This window comes from Oscarella lobularis, chromosome 7 (genome assembly GCF_947507565.1).
Source record: "Oscarella lobularis chromosome 7, ooOscLobu1.1, whole genome shotgun sequence".
Lineage (NCBI taxonomy): Eukaryota > Metazoa > Porifera > Homoscleromorpha > Homosclerophorida > Oscarellidae > Oscarella > Oscarella lobularis.
In genome coordinates, this window is record NC_089181.1 from 1,912,433 (window position 1) to 1,926,633 (window position 14,201).

Consider the following 14,201-nt stretch of genomic DNA (forward strand, 5'->3'; position numbering starts at 1 on the left):
CGCTAGGGAAACTGATCACGTGAGAAGTCAAAATGGCTGCCAGTGCGGTTTCTCCTCAACCGATTTTGAACGATCTGATTCGATTTTTTGGTCGTCTTAGGTGATCTGGACGTCGTTTTGTGTTCGTATTGTACGATGGACGCTGCGACGATCTACATTCGCTGTAGAGATTGCGCCAACGAGCTGATCTTATGCCTCGAGGTAAGAAATCGTTTCTTTCTCAATCGAACGCCACCATCGGCCTAGTGCTTCGCATCGGGTGCTACTCCCGGGTCGCACGAGACGGATCATTCGTACGAAATAGTGGTGCGATTTCCTTCTGTTCACAGTTTTTTCGTCGCGCGCATTTTTGTTCTCTCAGGACAACGGGACGTTCTCGATCCTTTCGCCCGGGTGGAGTGCGGCCGAGGAAATTCTCATGTTCGAAAGCGTCGAACTCTGCGGATTTGGCAACTGGTACACGAAAGCGAATTGGGAAGTCATTCCGAAAATGAAAAAAAAATTTCTAGGGAAGACTGTGCGGCGCATGTTGGAAAGCGGACGCCCGAAGGTACAGGAGAAAATTCTTCGTTTTAATTAATTGCAGAATAGTTTTGTCTGTGTAAAATAACGTTATTCGTTAATTAATGGTCTTCTTTGTTTAGAACTAAAGCAACATTTTGAAGAGGTCTGCATCCGAGGTTTCCTCGGCAAAAGTAATTAATTAAACAAATTTGCCCATTTCTTCTTCAGTTCACAGTTGCTCTTTCTAGAGTTTTTTCACGAGAACTATCACGCAAACGTTCTAGAGAACTTCGGTGGCGCAAGTACGTCATTAATTAGAAACCAATTAAGGATTATTTTTTTGAGTGTATACCATATACCAGTTGCACCTGCTCAACAAGACGCTTGCCTAGCCCATGCAGCATCGGACCTGTCAGTCAGTCAACAGCGTGAACTTGGCTATATACCACTCAGAGGTGACTTTGATCAGGTATAGTACACAGTAGACACATTTTAGAAAAGAATTTAGAGGCGTTTCTCAGGAAGAAGACAATGATGCTGAGCAGTTGGTCAGCAATTGCAGCATAGGGCACTTGCCACATGACAACGATCTTGAGTCGAGTTCGTCATTGGGTGTGGCCTGTGTGATGACGTTTGAGAACTGCTTCTGGTTTTAGATTTGATTATGGGACACATCGAAAGCTGCGTTTTTCGACTGAAGGAGAGGGAGCGCAAGAAGACTATTATACAACGTCTGAGGCTGCTCTCAAGCAAACAGCTGGCGGAAGCAGAAACAGGTATAGCATTCCTACGCCAAGCTTTTTTGCGCGTAAACCCAGCTATGCACGGTCGTAATACGTTGGATAAGTATGCGAGATTGAGACATGCTAACGTCTACGGCCATACCACGTTGAAAGCACCGGTTCTCGTCCGATCACCGAAGTTAAGCAACGTAGGGCCCGGATAGTACTTGGATGGGAGACCGCCTGGGAACACCGGGTGCTGTAGACTTTTTTCCTCGTTCTTTCTTTTTTTTCTCTCTCTACCGGGTACGTATCTGTAGCCAGTTCACTTCGACAGCTAAAATGTCAAAGTTCGATTCATAGTAGGCGTGCTAGAGTAGGAATAACTTTGCATAAATTAGTTTGGAGAGATAAGTACTTGGTAATGAAAGTTACCAGTCAATAACTCATTGACTGATGTAAACCTTTTTTTTCTTTGCAAAAGCCCCCTAAGAAATGTTTTTCAGGTGGCACCGAAGCCAAAAGGCCAGATAGAATTGCCGCCGCAGACCCTGACAGCATTTTCAAGCCTTTTGCTCGGTTTATGGGACATGAAGAGGGCGATGCGTTACTGAAAAGCCTCCAGAGTAAACAGAGAACCTCTCCACAATGTAACTAGTTACTAATGGTATATTTCAAAGAGGAACGCCAACTCAAAGCTCGAATCAGCGAGCTGCAAGAATTTCGCGAAAACGGAATTACCAACATGACTGGTAAACGCAGTAGAGTAATGTCAACTGCTGCTAATAATATGTGCACTTTGCTTTGGTAGATTCTTACGATTATCGTCTTGAAGTACGGAGAAGAGAACAGATGAAAGAAAACGCAGTAAAACGAAAGCCGCCTGTAAGGATTGTACTGTTAGTGTAGAAGCGTTGCTAGCTCAAGCGATCCACGTGTAGACTGTAACGGGAAGGCGATCATCATTAGCGGCAAGTCACACTAAGTGAGACATGCAATAGACTTTAGCAAAGATGTAACGATTTCTTTAGGAGATTGTCTACTAGCAGAGATTCTTTGACTTCAAGTAAGGTTTATTGCTACCTGGTAAGGATCGATTTGACATTTATTTTATGTCTCTTACATCAGATGATTTTTCCGTTTCGGACGTTTCCCTCATGGTAAATGGATGGTTCCTGTCTCACAAGGAGCTGCTCGTCTGCTCTCGACTTCACATGAAGCCGAGTCACTATCTCGCCATCAAAGGCATCGTTATTAAAGTAAGCACGTGAGAAGCTGGGATTCCCAGATATATCCTATCTATTCATGAATTTTAGGATCACGTGGCAAAAAGACTCGGCGTCGTTTCCAGATCGACGCGACGATTTCCGCCGTGGTTGGACAGATCTCAACGAAAATTTATTCTGGCATTTTTACGAGATTGCGGCTGGCTGAGAAGTTCTTAGAAATACTTCCATATCGATTGCGTAACCCGGATGCGGTGTACAGTGTACAATAGAATTTCCTCGGATGTACGTACGGCGGCGAGCGGTCACCGAAGGTTCAGGGTGAAAAAAGCGATCTCTACGCACTTCTGAACGCCTTCACATCGCTGCTACTGTGTAAGTGCTCCGAAATGCGCATGCTGTAACGCGATGTTTACGTTCCCTCCCCCCATCGATTGTAAAAACGTTGTCTGGCCTCCTTACGCTTACATCTTTACATCTACTCGCGATTACGATGACCTAGGTGCGGCCCCCAGATGGCCAGGAAAGAGGAAAGTACGCGTTGATTCCTGTGACGTAAATGACGCCACGATATTATAGTACTTTTGGCCCGTCGCGACACTACAGTACTACGAGCCAAAAGATCGATCGATCGATTGATTAGAAGACTTGTTATAACCGGTGGATCTACGCTAGAACCTGTATCACTTCTTGCACTTCGTCTGCTAACACCTATGGCTCTCGATGGGAGCGAATCGCCCGGGGAAACGGTGGCTCCTCGCAACGCTAAACGCCTTCGTTCGACCGACGAAGCCTCGCCAAGAGAACGCGCGTTATTCGTCGTTCTCGTGCTTCTTTTGTGGAGCGTCATCGCTTTACCGACCGTTTTCTACGCGCTGCCGAACACGATCGATGCTCTCGAGAACGTAACGACCAACGATGAGGTGAAATACAAACGCCCTCGTTTCGCGCGGTTTCTCACTCTCTTTTCTTATTAGTTGTATCTCAAACTGCTGGGGATCTCCGGTAAGCCGGGAAGTCGGCGGAAACCATCCAGACGCGGCGTTCTGACTGAGAATCTTTCTAGTGTTTACGAACGAAGTAAAGCGCCTACAACACCTAATCCCAATCCCTGACCTAATCGCGACGACGAATGGCAACATTTCGTGCCCGCTCCACTTCATTCCTATAATAATTCCGAACGCGACTACGAATTGCGTGCCCGATTGCCGACACTTTTCCATCTACGAAGGCGTTCTTCATGGCACGGAAAACGCGCTTCTTGCCCTCGGTTTTGGCGTGAGCATCGTCTGCCTTTTCATCATCGTCACGTCGTGGATCAACGTCAGAAACGTGTAATAATCCGATTTGCGTATGTACGTAATGTTCGAGCCGTTTTCTTCTTCTTTAGACGATCATTTCCTCAAATCATTCCGTTTTATATTGCCACGTCAGCGTCTCTATCCGGTAAGTTCGATTAGAATAGCTCACGTGACCTTTAATAATTTAATGCTTCTTTGGCAGTCTTCGTTTCGAGTGTCTTCTACGTACTCGGTCGTCATAGCGTCTTCTGTCCGAGTCCAAATCTTGTCGTCTCCATCAACATGACCAGCATTTCGAGCAATGCCCAGGGCAGTCTCGTTCACTTTTTTTCCGAGGCCGCCTCGCTCTGGTGGCTCTTCTGCGCCATCAATCTCTACATCACCATTTGCTGGCCTCTCTCGTCGGCTGCTCATTATCTGACCAGCGCCAGTCCGCATCGCATTCACCTAATCGAATTGCTCTGCTCGTTGCTCATTCCTCTTGGCCTCGTCGTCGTCGTTCACTCCATTGACGACGGCGGCTATTTCGCGACGCTCGGTCCGGACACGGTCGGCTGCACGCCGCGTTCGCGCGCTCTCACCTACTTCTCTATCATTCTGCCTCTCCAGCTCTTTCTCGGCACAGGACTCACGCTCATTCTCGCCGTGATTTTTCGTCTGAATCGCGAGAGGCGGATGTCGTCGTCGTGGCGACTGAGCTTTTCGAGGACGAATCGGACGTTGCAGCAAATCGAGCGCCGATTCATCTTTCTCTTCGTCAGCTATCCCATTTGCATAGCGGTCATCTTGTCGACGATTATCGTTCAATTGCGCGACGTCGACAATTTCGAGAATTCGTTCAGATTGTTTTTGATTTGTTTGCGATTCGGAATCGATACACCCACGTGCCAGACGTTTTTGTCGTCGACGCAAATAGCGGCGTCGATAGCCTCGCAGGTGGCTTTCATCTTTTATGCCATCTGTGGTCTGGCCGTTGTCATGGTGGCGAAGCCCGTGCGAACATTCTGGACGCAATTGTTTCTTCGCATTGCGGCCTGCTGTTGTCATCGTCGATATGACGTCACTGACGGTGAATCAAGAAAGCGACGCACGACGAATCATAGTATCGTGCGCTACAATAGCGAAGAAGAAGTGATCGAGGATAAGGTGGCTGTTCACAATGAGAACGGGACAGTTTTGAGTGAAGGTAAGAGTGGGAACAACAACACTGCCATTACAACTGCGCGTCCTTATGTTATACACGAAACGAATGTATGACATATTGTACTCTAAAACTCAAGTACACTGCGCTATAGAATCATATGTTTTCTAATAGTTTTCTATGTGCGCTTCTCCTTCTACTTCACTTGCACGTGCCGGGGGGAATTTGAGCAGCGATTTTGCCCTTTTTTGACTCTTTCAGCTTTTCGAAAAATAACTCGACGTCTTCCTTTGTCACGACTTTGTTCTGTTCGGCAAAGTCTTTCAAGTAGTTGCTCAACTTCCCCTTCAGCTCGTTGTAATCTAAACGTGTACCCCCAAGTTTGATTATTAATTGATTAATTCGTAACGCCGCCTACGTGAGAACATTTCAATTTGCTGAACTGGATTAAATTTGGTTTGAACGGCTTGCATGCCGGCCTCCACTGAAGATCCGTCTCGATTTTGTAATTTGCCGCATGCCTCGTAGAATGAGGTCGTGTCTTCTTCGTCTAAAAGAAACGCCAAATCTTCTTGTTTGAGCAAATCCTGCAAGAGCAAGAAGAGATGTTATGTAGCGATCTCTCAAAGTTAAACGTTAGTTTTATTGTACCCTGCAACTGCTACAGTTGCACAGGGAAGAGCGCCAGTCGTCGTCAAAAAATCCTGGCCCCTTGAGAAGATCTCCCTTCTCTCCCAATGCACTTCTAAATTGAGCCAATTTGCAATTTTCTTCCCCTTCAATTTTTGCTCTTTTGGCTGGCGATGCTAGCCCAGTTTCATCGCCGTCAATTTTAAGACGAGCTGGGCTAAGGTATGCGTAGAGAAACGAATGTTTCTCCATGCAGGAACCGCAGATCATCTCGTGATAGTCGTCACAGTCAGGTACAGAACTGTTCAAATGCTACACATTGGGAGAGGTAAAACAGAAGGGCACTTGATCTGCTTTTCTCGTACCATAGAATGCAACCAGTCTTCGCAAACAATGCACTGTATCATCTCGTCATCTTCCTACACACCATGAATGACCATGTCCAGTGTTAATTAAAGTAAAGGCACAGTAAGTTTCACGGCACCTCTTTTTCTGGGTCTGGGTATGGTCTCTTGCATGTGCAGTAGAGCCCTTTGAAATTGTCGTTGTACCGATTCTTTGGATTCATGTCATCTTTTTCCTGCAGCAAGATATCAAATCCTTATCAGACAATGCCTGACGTCAGAATTTACTGGAATCAACTTGCACGTGAATTTAGGAAATTTCGAATTTCCACAGTCGCAACAAAAATCTCTGTTGATTGTAAGTGTTCGCTAAATCTTAAATCGACTTAACATCAATTTACCTCTTTGTATACAATTCCACAAGGTCGTGACCATCGTGACAATGAAGACTGCAAGCGAGACAAATTCCAGCCACATTGCCCGTCTCATTCGTGCAAGTCGTGCACGCATACAACGCCTGCCGCTTCGCGTATCCCTAACGGCAACAAGAAGATTCGTCCTAACGCACGTTAGACGAAGAGAAAATGATCCGAAAGAGGCCGTACGCGACCTCGATCGGCTCGAAAGCGAAGCAAAGCGCGACAGAAACGACTTGCGAATCGGCTCTACGCTACGTGCAGGCGAACTTTCCGCCGCTCGCCAAATTCGACGAAGCGTTTCCGTTCGTCGCTCTCAAACACCAAATCTACGCCCTAATCGACGATCGTACGCGCGTCGATCGCGATCTCGATCGACTGACCGCCGATAATCGCATTCGAACGTTTAAAATGAACACGACGCCGAACGAATACGCCGTCGTTTGGATGGACGATCTCGTCGCGCATCTCGATCGCGTTCTGCTGCGCGACGACGACGAAAATCGACGTCGACTCGCGAGAAAATTCGTGGGAAAGTGTCTCGCGTGCTACGCCGACGTCGCCGTCGATCGCGCGCATTTGTGCGACGATTTGGGTTTTAGCGTCGCCGACATACGGGCGTTGATAGCGATGGGGCTCTTGACGGCGCGCGACGTCGGCTCCTATTGGCTATCGTTGCCCGGCATGGGCGCGTACGTGCAGGCGTTGACGAAGGGTCGCGAGGCGGCGCTTCGCGCCATCCGATCGACGAAGTATAAGGAAATCATGCGCGAGGAATTGACAGAAAGAAAAATTGGCGCGTGCAAACTGGGTATGACCTATCACGTGCTCGACCTCGTTGGCGCCGATTTGGTTACGCGAATTCCGACAACGAGCGGTACTCTACTGCGAATCGACAAAGCGAGCTCCAAGCAATAAAGTAGATAGGGAAATTGCGATTCGCAGTTGACTTTGGGGATCTAGTCTATCGTATTTATGAAGAGATTGTTCTACCTGCGCGTAGGTGCACTCTTTGTCGTCGCTCGCTCCCAGAACTGCATTCGCTTCGTCTTCTAGTGCTTCGTGTTCTTGCAGCACGTCCTCCATGGACACGATCGCGTCGTCTGCTTTCTCTTCTGCCATTTTTTTGTCGTTGATATCTACGCGTATTCGAACCTTTCGTTATGTGGTACTACGAAAAGGACTACATCGCCCAGAAGGCGCCGTCGCGATCGGACGGCATAGATTTAGCACTCGAATTAGAATATCGCAAAGAGGGGGCCCGATTCCTCATGGACATGGGAGCGAAGATGGGCCTCCGCTACGACACGATAGCAACGGGAATGGTCTTCTTTCATCGATTCTATATGTGTCAATCGTTCGTAAAATTCGATCGGTGGGTCGTTGCTGCCGTCTGTTTGCTTCTCGCCGGCAAAGTCGAAGAAACGCCGAAAAAATGCAAGGACATATATCGGACGGCGAAAGCGTTGCTAAGCGATGAGCAAGTGAAGGGATTTGGCGACGCTTGGAAGGTTGTGTGGGCGACGAGAGAAAAAAATTTAATTTTTGAAAAGTGGAAAATAGGATGAGATGTTGATACATGAGCGCGTCTTGCTTCAGAGCATTCGATTTGATCTCCAAGTCAGTCATCCATATGGGTTCATATTGAAGTTTGCCAAAGCTTTCAAAGGTAGATAAATGGAAGTTTTAATACACAGACTTATGGTTCTATTGTTGCTTTTGTAGGTGATAGAGCCAAAGTGCAGAAAGTTGTTCAAATGGCCTGGACGTTTGTGAATGACAGGTGGGGGTGAACGTCTCATCTGTAGCATTTTTATTGATGAGTCGAAATGTTTAGCTTTTGTACGACTGTTTGTCTCCAGTGGTTGCCCCATGTCGTTGCCGTGGCACTGCTCAACTTAGCGTCGCAGCTCTCCAAAATAGAATTGCACGTCAGTGCCGAACACGTTGATCCCAGTCTACCCGCCAAGGCCAAGTGGTGGGACCACTTCTTGTCTGACTGCACGGAAGAACTCTTAGAAGGCAAGGGTTCCTTTTTTTTTTGAAACGTGTCACATGTGAGAGGAGTGACATCTCTTTAGAAATATCTCAAGACGTAGTCAAGCTGTATAGAGAAAGTGAAGAAGGAAAGAAAAAGGTAAACGCAACCCCGTCAACTTTCTTCTGTTGTATAAGTCTCCACCCTACCTCTTAGGTATCACGAGGGTCTTTGTCGAAGGCGGCTGGAGCAGCGGTGGGAAAAAAAGATCAAAAGGCTGTAGCATCAAGTCCTCAATCTGCCTTTGATCCCGCCGTGCAATTGGCAGCATTAGAACAGCAACTCAAAGATCCCAGCCTGACGCCATTGGTCAGACAGTCGCTGCAAATTCAGATGGCAATGCAGAAGCAACTCATACAACATCATCAGCAACAACAGCAACAGCATCAGCAATTTACTACTGGACAGTCGTTTCCTGCAACAGGTACTTGGATGCCATCGATGGGCAACATGCAGCCGCCTCAATTTCGACCCGGCTGGATGAAATGAATAAATACCGTAAACTAGAGTCACGTGGGGATTGGCAGCTAAGCGCGCGCGCGCCGCTGGTTTGCCGATCATGTTCTCCGTCCAGCTTCTACTAGTTCTATTCGCTTTCGCGCACTCCTCGACGACGCTAGAGCCGCAGAAATGCAGTACGTTCATTCGACGATGTTCGAAAGGATCGTAACGGTCTGTTCTAGCCTCTCCGTCCACGCTGCAAGGCAAAGAAACGTCCGTAAGCGAGTCGCTCTCTCTGATCTCACGACAGCGTTCCTTCCCCTCTTATGCCAGTTTGACTACGAACGACGCTTTGAACGCGAAGCCCTTTGGGTGTACGACGCCGACAGGGAAGCGGTCGCCTGGTACGAAACGGTCGATCTCAATTCGACTCGTGCCGCCTATCACGACATTTGGCTTTGGAAAGAAGTGACTATATTGAAAAAAATTTATTGATGAAACATATTTTAATTAATAATTTTTCCTGTCGTTTTTAGCGTGCCTGGTTTCGTTTTAACATTCGTACGCGTCAGTGCACGCGACGGGAACTCACATTGCCTTTTGCCATACTGAAAGTTCCTTCGAATGCTCAATTCATTGCGAGCCGTTACCTCGGTTCGTCGGCAGCAGAAGGAGAAAATTTGCTCGTAAACGTGTGGGTTGCACAAGACGAAGATGTGTGGAGCAAATGTCAGTAGAGCCTTGTATCGATCTCAATAGATATTATATGAATCCTCATTGCCAGACAACTCGGAACGGGTTTTCACGGATGCTGATTGTTTACCGGTGTACGTGGCCAAGTTTCGACCAACAAGCGTCGAGCGTTCCACGTAAGAAAGCGAAGGGATTAAATGGGCTCCTCTCCGCAATAGACAAATATTTAATATATCATGGTTCCAAATTTTTTAAACGAGTTATTTCTAAAATTTAGAGAACTGAAGTAGAGTGCATCATTTGCCTTTGGTGATAAAGTGCATTTTTTTAAAGGTTTTTCAATTTGACGCGGACAATCAGTCGACCAGACTTGTTCGTTCCGCCAGAAGAATGCGCCCAGTAAAAAAGATTTGCTTTCGCTGGCCTGTGGCTCTGTGCAAATATACGTCATGCGCGTATTATTCTTTCCTCGACAAGTGAAAACGCGGTAATAACTGACTGGCACTCATAAAGGTAATGAATGAATCGATAGCGTTTTAGTCGCGTTGGCATTCTGATGGGTAGCAGAGGCATCATCACTAAGGCACTCGCATCTTAGAAACATTACATTGTACAATGCAACCAATCGTCAAGTTTTTGTATTATGAGCTGTTGGACCGTGCGTGGTTTCTGCTCCTCCTCTAACCAACCCAACCCCCGCAGGAGCTCCCCCCGCGACGAGTGAGACGGGGAGACGAGGGCCGCGTCCTCTCACGAGGTTAAGCATCATGTGATTTCGTTTACACGCTCTTCCCTCCCACAGCAGTTCGCCGCCTCGCTTTTGAGACACCATGAGAACCGAGCTCGTTCTTCTTGCCTGCCTCGCCTCGCTCGTCGCCGCTCAAGAGCCGCAACGCTGCGGTAAGGAAGATAGAGATTTTGACTTGAATTGCACCGGTGAAGTGATCCCCATTCTTTTGCAGTGGCTATAAGCCAGTTTGAAGCCAGAGAAACATCCGTACGTTTCCATAGGTATTTCCTCGGTGCATTTCCTTTGATATGTCAATTTTAGTTTGACTTTGAGCGACGCTTCGAGCGCGAGGCCAAGTTTGGCTACGATGCGCCCAACGAGAGGTTCTACCGTTACGAAGAGCTGAATGAGAACGCGACGAGAAATTTCTATCACGAAATCTTTCTCCATCAGGAGGTCAGTAGAACGATATTCGAATGTGCGATGAAATAGCTCGCGTTTCTCCTGCTGATAGAGAGCGTTCTATCGCATCGATCTGAAAACTCGTGCATGTCAGAGATTCCCGCTGGAGAGACCCTTCTATCCCATCGCTGTTCCTCCCGATGCGCGTTACTATGCGAGCCGATACCTCGGATCGAGTGCCATTGCTAAAGCCAATCTTCTGACGACTGTTTGGGTGGGAGAGGACGAGGAACGACACTGTACGGAAAGAATGGCGCTGTTTTTGCACGATTGCGAATTGAATATTTTGTTAATTATTAGTCGGCTACGAGATGGTGTTCACCGAACGAGAGTGCCTGCCCGTTCATGTGACGAGATTCTTTAGGGAATCGAGAAGCATGGAACGCTCAACGTAGGGCCAGCGCCTGCGATTTGCTTCTTCGCTTGATTCTGGTCTATTTTAGATTTTTCGACGCTACTCTTGGCATCACCGATCCGACCGGTTTCGAAGTTCCGCCCGAGTGCGAGCGCCCGCCTCCGCCAGAAAACCAGCTCTGAATTTTTTGACGCTCACAAATTCCTTTTTTCCCGTGTGAGCTGCTGCGTCCTTTTGTGCATTTTGTCTCGCTTTTTTTATTGCCAATTCACGTGATTTCGTTTCTCACACGAGCCCCCCAACTCGACGGAGATGGAAGTCGTCCTGTGCGTTTTCGCCTATTTCGTCGGACTCGTCGTCGCTCAAACACCAGAAATTTGTAGTAAGTTATCGTGTAACTTAGTCTAAAATCTCGCGCAATCTCTTTGCAGGAGCTCCTACGGTGTTCGAAGCAAAGGAACAAAGAGTATAGGCTACACACATAACTCGACCTCTCGTTAACGCAAATATTCAGGTCGACTTTGCTCGACACATGGAGGTGGGCTCCACGATCGGACAAGATGCCGACAACGAGCGATTTTATCGCAAAGAGACAAGCGTAGTCTCGAATTTAACAGTTACGCTAGACCTGTACCACGAAATCTGGTCCTATCGCGAGGTAGAAACAATGGAACGAAGTCCGACAAAAGGCGAGTTCTTTCCTTAGCATGCTCTCTATCGCATCAATATGAGAACTGGCGAGTGCATGAGAATGGGAATCGTAACGTCATTTGAGCCCATTGGCATTCCCCTTGATGCACGCTTCGTCGGCTATCGCCACATCGGATCGTCGGGCATTCGAAACAGCAACATTCTCACGACGAACTGGGTAGGAGAGAACACGGAGAAAAAATGTAAGATCCCCGAAAATTAGAAAAATGTTTTGCTCGATTTTTTTTCGTCCAAAGATCGATATGATTTGGTTTTCACCGATGCAAGTCTCGGTTCCAGTGCATGCCTACCCGTCCGTGTGACTCGGTTTTACGACGACGATCGATCTTTGGAGCAAGCATCGTGAGCGGAATAATAGGCTCGTTAAAACTGTGGAGGAGTGTAATCATCTGTCTCTCAGACTCTTTGATGTGACTGCAGGAATCTCGGACCCCACGGTATTCACCCCGCCGGACCACTGCCCTCCGCCGCCGCCCTTGCCTCCTCCAACAAAGCAATCGTCTCTTTTCGAAACTCTCTGATCTTTCTTCGTTTGTGGGCGGTCTTTTGTGAAATGCAAGGGAGGTTTCGCATAATCGCGTCACGGGTGGCGGCGTGCCGGCACCAAAACAAAATCATGTGACGACGTAGACTCCTCCACGCTTCTCGTGATCCATCCCCTACTCAATTCACGCTTCGGGAACCGATCTCATCTTTGTACTCCATCGAAACATGAAGCTGTGTCTCGCTATTGCCGTCGTCGTGGCCTTTGTCGCAGCGCAGCAGCCAGCCCCAACTTGCAGTGAGTATATAGTGTTGGTAATGTGCGAGACTTTTGACCGTGACTTTTGCAGAGCCGCCTATGCAGTGGGAATCGTACGAGCATCACGTAAGCCCTTGTAGCAATGTATCCCTTCGTACATGCATGTAATATCTTGCTTGCGGTTGCAGCTCAGCGGAGAGTCTCATTCGTTTGCGCGAAGAAAGGTCAGCTACGACGAGACGAACCAGAGAGTGAGAATAGTCGAGCAATACGACCAAGAAAACGAGACGAGACAGTACTTTGACATCCTGTACCTTTACAACGAGGTATACACATATCACTCTAATGTTCTCTGGCTACGATGACGAGTCCTGCGATTATAGCACAAATACTATTTGTATAATCTGGGCACGCAGGCCTGCGAACAGCGTCCTCTCAACGAGCCATTTCACAGCCGCGGAGTTCCGGAGGGAGCCACTTACAGCGGCCAATATTACTTTGGTGCTGCAGTTGATCCGGTGAATTCGGTGTACGTCAACTCGTACAAGGGAGACACTCAATACGGTAAGCTAAAAGATTTTCTTGTCTCATTGTTTCAGCATTTGTCTTTCAGGTTATTACACGGGGTATTTCACTAACACGAGCTGTCTTCCTATCTACCACACGCATTACCATTCAGATGGCACACTCACGGTTTCTTTGTCAGTTTAAGTTTACATTTTCTTGCAATCCTCTAATTGTCAAAAATTTTGTTTTTAGCTACTTTGACGTTACGCTCGGATTCAGTGATCCCGGTGTGTTCATTCCACCATCGGCTTGTCTGTAAACTTGTTGGTGTTTGAACATGTTTTCAATTTTTTTTGTTGTGTACTGCATGCTGTACGCCTCTTTCTCTGTCAGTACGTAGCTGCTTCAAAAAATTTTCGTGCACGCTCGCGCGCGTTGGACTAGTCACGTGACTCTTTCACACAGAAAATGAAAAGAACCAATTCCGCTTTGGGCGTTCTCTCCGGTTTGAGTTTGGTGATCAAATCCATAGTGCAAGAGCAATCTGCACAGACGCGACTCGTCTGGAGAGCGTCGAGCGTTCGCGATATCGCCAAATCGATGCGAGAAAGCGCCTCAACGGCCGCCGAGTACGTTCAGCCGTGGAAACCACCGCAGGACAGCCCTGCAGCGATCCTCGAGCGCGAAAACGGCGACGAAGAGCTCCCAAGAGAAAGCGTCGAAGAAAACAGCGACAAAATGGCGTCGAACGAAGAGACTCGAACGGAAGACTCCGATTTAGGAATGCGTCACGACGAGCAGGCGACCGAACACACCACGCAAACGGTCGGTGAAAATTACGAATTATGTGACGTCACTTTTTGCGGGACACTTCTTGTGTATAGCTCAATTCTCGGTCGAAAGAGCGCGCCGTGCCCGCGTCTCGCATGGGCCGATTGTGGAACTTTGGAGGTATTTCACCCATTTTTTTATGATGATGATGACGAAAGATTTCATCAGGGCTGGCTGCTGGCTTGGGTGCTGGTGCATTGGCCGAGCAGGGGAGACGAATATTGGGCTTGAAGAAGCCGACTGGTGAGATTCGTTTATCGCTTTTGTGTCAACATCCACCAAAGTGCTCTTCGCTCTAGAAATAGACATGGGATGGAGTGGCTCAAGCGCTTTTCTGTCGGAGAAGAACGTGGAGAGGATTGTCAATACGATGTGTCGAGTGCGAGGCGCTGCACTGAAGCTCGGGC

At 47.8% G+C, this 14,201-nt stretch overlaps 9 protein-coding genes and 1 non-coding gene across 13 annotated transcripts in view; 9 read left to right on the forward strand and 1 right to left on the reverse strand.

The window, feature by feature from the left end:
- The first annotated feature begins 24 nt into the window (after nt 1-24).
- On the forward strand, nt 25-5,070 carry LOC136188992 (transcriptional adapter 2-beta-like). Of its 3 annotated transcripts, XM_065976833.1 has the most exons (18): nt 25-42; nt 101-201; nt 247-306; nt 362-456; nt 510-550; nt 645-695; nt 753-806; nt 867-973; nt 1,026-1,104; nt 1,161-1,280; nt 1,733-1,852; nt 1,907-1,978; nt 2,038-2,111; nt 2,168-2,211; nt 2,258-2,292; nt 2,355-2,485; nt 2,543-2,827; nt 3,032-3,167. In XM_065976833.1, the coding sequence occupies exons 1-17, from the start codon at nt 33-35 to the stop codon at nt 2,669-2,671; spliced, it is 1,323 nt and encodes a 440-aa protein (XP_065832905.1). In that variant the 5' UTR covers nt 25-32; the 3' UTR covers nt 2,672-2,827; nt 3,032-3,167. The 3 variants fall into 3 exon arrangements, with proteins under 3 accessions (XP_065832905.1, XP_065832904.1, XP_065832903.1); XM_065976832.1 differs by lacking the exons at nt 25-42; nt 101-201; nt 247-306; ... (11 more) ...; nt 2,258-2,292; nt 2,355-2,485 and adding exons at nt 3,430-3,457; nt 3,519-3,786; nt 3,843-3,898; nt 3,956-5,070 and having other exon boundaries at nt 2,680-2,827; nt 3,128-3,375; XM_065976831.1 differs by lacking the exons at nt 25-42; nt 101-201; nt 247-306; ... (12 more) ...; nt 2,355-2,485; nt 2,543-2,827 and adding exons at nt 2,834-2,986; nt 3,430-3,457; nt 3,519-3,786; nt 3,843-3,898; nt 3,956-5,070 and having other exon boundaries at nt 3,032-3,375.
- On the forward strand, nt 1,376-1,494 carry LOC136189706 (5S ribosomal RNA). The gene has a single exon (XR_010670429.1). It is a non-coding gene; the product is annotated as a 5S ribosomal RNA (ribosomal RNA).
- On the reverse strand, nt 4,935-7,413 carry LOC136189000 (putative E3 ubiquitin-protein ligase UBR7). Its single transcript, XM_065976843.1, has 8 exons — nt 7,278-7,413; nt 6,270-6,403; nt 6,157-6,217; nt 6,009-6,104; nt 5,890-5,943; nt 5,546-5,836; nt 5,313-5,481; nt 4,935-5,256 (listed from the first exon to the last, which is right to left on the reverse strand). Exons 1-8 carry the CDS (start codon nt 7,404-7,406, stop codon nt 5,096-5,098), a joined length of 1,095 nt encoding a protein of 364 aa, XP_065832915.1. The 5' UTR covers nt 7,407-7,413; the 3' UTR covers nt 4,935-5,095.
- On the forward strand, nt 5,741-7,282 carry LOC136189005 (inactive serine/threonine-protein kinase 19-like). The gene is made up of 2 exons (XM_065976848.1): nt 5,741-6,226; nt 6,293-7,282. The coding sequence occupies exon 2, from the start codon at nt 6,453-6,455 to the stop codon at nt 7,200-7,202; it is 750 nt and encodes a 249-aa protein (XP_065832920.1). The 5' UTR covers nt 5,741-6,226; nt 6,293-6,452; the 3' UTR covers nt 7,203-7,282.
- Nucleotides 7,414-7,424: 11 nt separating the features above from the next.
- On the forward strand, nt 7,425-8,900 carry LOC136189001 (cyclin-K-like). Its single transcript, XM_065976844.1, has 6 exons — nt 7,425-7,795; nt 7,848-7,953; nt 8,010-8,067; nt 8,122-8,306; nt 8,366-8,421; nt 8,479-8,900. The coding sequence occupies exons 1-6, from the start codon at nt 7,448-7,450 to the stop codon at nt 8,809-8,811; spliced, it is 1,086 nt and encodes a 361-aa protein (XP_065832916.1). The 5' UTR covers nt 7,425-7,447; the 3' UTR covers nt 8,812-8,900.
- LOC136189009 (mammalian ependymin-related protein 1-like) lies at nt 8,827-10,119 on the forward strand. Its single transcript, XM_065976851.1, has 6 exons — nt 8,827-8,957; nt 9,006-9,040; nt 9,097-9,231; nt 9,300-9,492; nt 9,548-9,632; nt 9,790-10,119. The coding sequence occupies exons 1-6, from the start codon at nt 8,882-8,884 to the stop codon at nt 9,857-9,859; spliced, it is 594 nt and encodes a 197-aa protein (XP_065832923.1). The 5' UTR covers nt 8,827-8,881; the 3' UTR covers nt 9,860-10,119.
- Nucleotides 10,120-10,209: 90 nt separating this feature from the next.
- On the forward strand, nt 10,210-11,291 carry LOC136189008 (mammalian ependymin-related protein 1-like). Its single transcript, XM_065976850.1, has 6 exons — nt 10,210-10,356; nt 10,419-10,453; nt 10,508-10,642; nt 10,701-10,887; nt 10,949-11,039; nt 11,092-11,291. The coding sequence occupies exons 1-6, from the start codon at nt 10,287-10,289 to the stop codon at nt 11,183-11,185; spliced, it is 612 nt and encodes a 203-aa protein (XP_065832922.1). The 5' UTR covers nt 10,210-10,286; the 3' UTR covers nt 11,186-11,291.
- Nucleotides 11,289-12,328, forward strand: LOC136189006 (mammalian ependymin-related protein 1-like). The gene is made up of 6 exons (XM_065976849.1): nt 11,289-11,385; nt 11,435-11,469; nt 11,518-11,661; nt 11,710-11,896; nt 11,951-12,056; nt 12,115-12,328. Exons 1-6 carry the CDS (start codon nt 11,316-11,318, stop codon nt 12,233-12,235), a joined length of 663 nt encoding a protein of 220 aa, XP_065832921.1. The 5' UTR covers nt 11,289-11,315; the 3' UTR covers nt 12,236-12,328.
- Nucleotides 12,329-12,336: 8 nt separating this feature from the next.
- Nucleotides 12,337-13,406, forward strand: LOC136189010 (mammalian ependymin-related protein 1-like). Its single transcript, XM_065976852.1, has 6 exons — nt 12,337-12,495; nt 12,548-12,582; nt 12,645-12,782; nt 12,840-13,020; nt 13,070-13,157; nt 13,216-13,406. The coding sequence occupies exons 1-6, from the start codon at nt 12,426-12,428 to the stop codon at nt 13,280-13,282; spliced, it is 579 nt and encodes a 192-aa protein (XP_065832924.1). The 5' UTR covers nt 12,337-12,425; the 3' UTR covers nt 13,283-13,406.
- Nucleotides 13,407-13,431: 25 nt separating this feature from the next.
- Nucleotides 13,432-14,201, forward strand: part of LOC136188993 (atypical kinase COQ8B, mitochondrial-like) — a 2,630-nt gene continuing 1,860 nt past the window's right edge. For both annotated transcript variants that reach the window (XM_065976834.1, XM_065976835.1), the window contains exons 1-4: nt 13,432-13,788; nt 13,848-13,914; nt 13,963-14,037; nt 14,094-14,201. The exon at nt 14,094-14,201 is cut by the window's right edge and continues 18 nt beyond it. In XM_065976834.1, coding sequence (XP_065832906.1) covers nt 13,432-13,788; nt 13,848-13,914; nt 13,963-14,037; nt 14,094-14,201 — 607 coding nt within the window. The remainder of the gene's footprint in view (nt 13,789-13,847; nt 13,915-13,962; nt 14,038-14,093) is intronic.

Coding starts and splice junctions, on each gene's coding strand:
- LOC136188992 (XM_065976831.1), top strand. Junction 3,376..3,429: donor ACGTAACGACCAACGATGAG/GTGAAATACAAA, acceptor TTTTCTTATTAG/TTGTATCTCAAACTGCTGGG. Junction 3,787..3,842: donor TGGATCAACGTCAGAAACGT/GTAATAATCCGA, acceptor CTTCTTCTTTAG/ACGATCATTTCCTCAAATCA.
- LOC136189009 (XM_065976851.1), top strand. CDS start 8,882: ATGTTCTCCGTCCAGCTTCTACTAGTTCTATTCGCTTTCGCGCACTCC. Junction 8,958..9,005: donor GCTAGAGCCGCAGAAATGCA/GTACGTTCATTC, acceptor GGTCTGTTCTAG/CCTCTCCGTCCACGCTGCAA. Junction 9,633..9,789: donor ACAAGCGTCGAGCGTTCCAC/GTAAGAAAGCGA, acceptor ATTTTTTTAAAG/GTTTTTCAATTTGACGCGGA.
- LOC136189006 (XM_065976849.1), top strand. CDS start 11,316: ATGGAAGTCGTCCTGTGCGTTTTCGCCTATTTCGTCGGACTCGTCGTC. Junction 11,386..11,434: donor TCAAACACCAGAAATTTGTA/GTAAGTTATCGT, acceptor ATCTCTTTGCAG/GAGCTCCTACGGTGTTCGAA. Junction 11,470..11,517: donor TCGAAGCAAAGGAACAAAGA/GTATAGGCTACA, acceptor GCAAATATTCAG/GTCGACTTTGCTCGACACAT.
- LOC136189008 (XM_065976850.1), top strand. CDS start 10,287: ATGAGAACCGAGCTCGTTCTTCTTGCCTGCCTCGCCTCGCTCGTCGCC. Junction 10,888..10,948: donor AGAGGACGAGGAACGACACT/GTACGGAAAGAA, acceptor GTTAATTATTAG/TCGGCTACGAGATGGTGTTC. Junction 11,040..11,091: donor AGAAGCATGGAACGCTCAAC/GTAGGGCCAGCG, acceptor GGTCTATTTTAG/ATTTTTCGACGCTACTCTTG.
- LOC136189001 (XM_065976844.1), top strand. CDS start 7,448: ATGTGGTACTACGAAAAGGACTACATCGCCCAGAAGGCGCCGTCGCGA. Junction 7,796..7,847: donor GATTTGGCGACGCTTGGAAG/GTTGTGTGGGCG, acceptor AGTGGAAAATAG/GATGAGATGTTGATACATGA. Junction 8,068..8,121: donor TGGACGTTTGTGAATGACAG/GTGGGGGTGAAC, acceptor CGAAATGTTTAG/CTTTTGTACGACTGTTTGTC.
- LOC136189000 (XM_065976843.1), bottom strand. CDS start 7,406: ATGGCAGAAGAGAAAGCAGACGACGCGATCGTGTCCATGGAGGACGTG. Junction 6,404..7,277: donor AAGAGTGCACCTACGCGCAG/GTAGAACAATCT, acceptor TGTTGCCGTTAG/GGATACGCGAAGCGGCAGGC. Junction 6,218..6,269: donor GTGGAATTGTATACAAAGAG/GTAAATTGATGT, acceptor TACAATCAACAG/AGATTTTTGTTGCGACTGTG.
- LOC136189010 (XM_065976852.1), top strand. CDS start 12,426: ATGAAGCTGTGTCTCGCTATTGCCGTCGTCGTGGCCTTTGTCGCAGCG. Junction 12,496..12,547: donor GCAGCCAGCCCCAACTTGCA/GTGAGTATATAG, acceptor TGACTTTTGCAG/AGCCGCCTATGCAGTGGGAA. Junction 12,583..12,644: donor GGGAATCGTACGAGCATCAC/GTAAGCCCTTGT, acceptor TTGCGGTTGCAG/CTCAGCGGAGAGTCTCATTC.
- LOC136189005 (XM_065976848.1), top strand. CDS start 6,453: ATGATCCGAAAGAGGCCGTACGCGACCTCGATCGGCTCGAAAGCGAAG.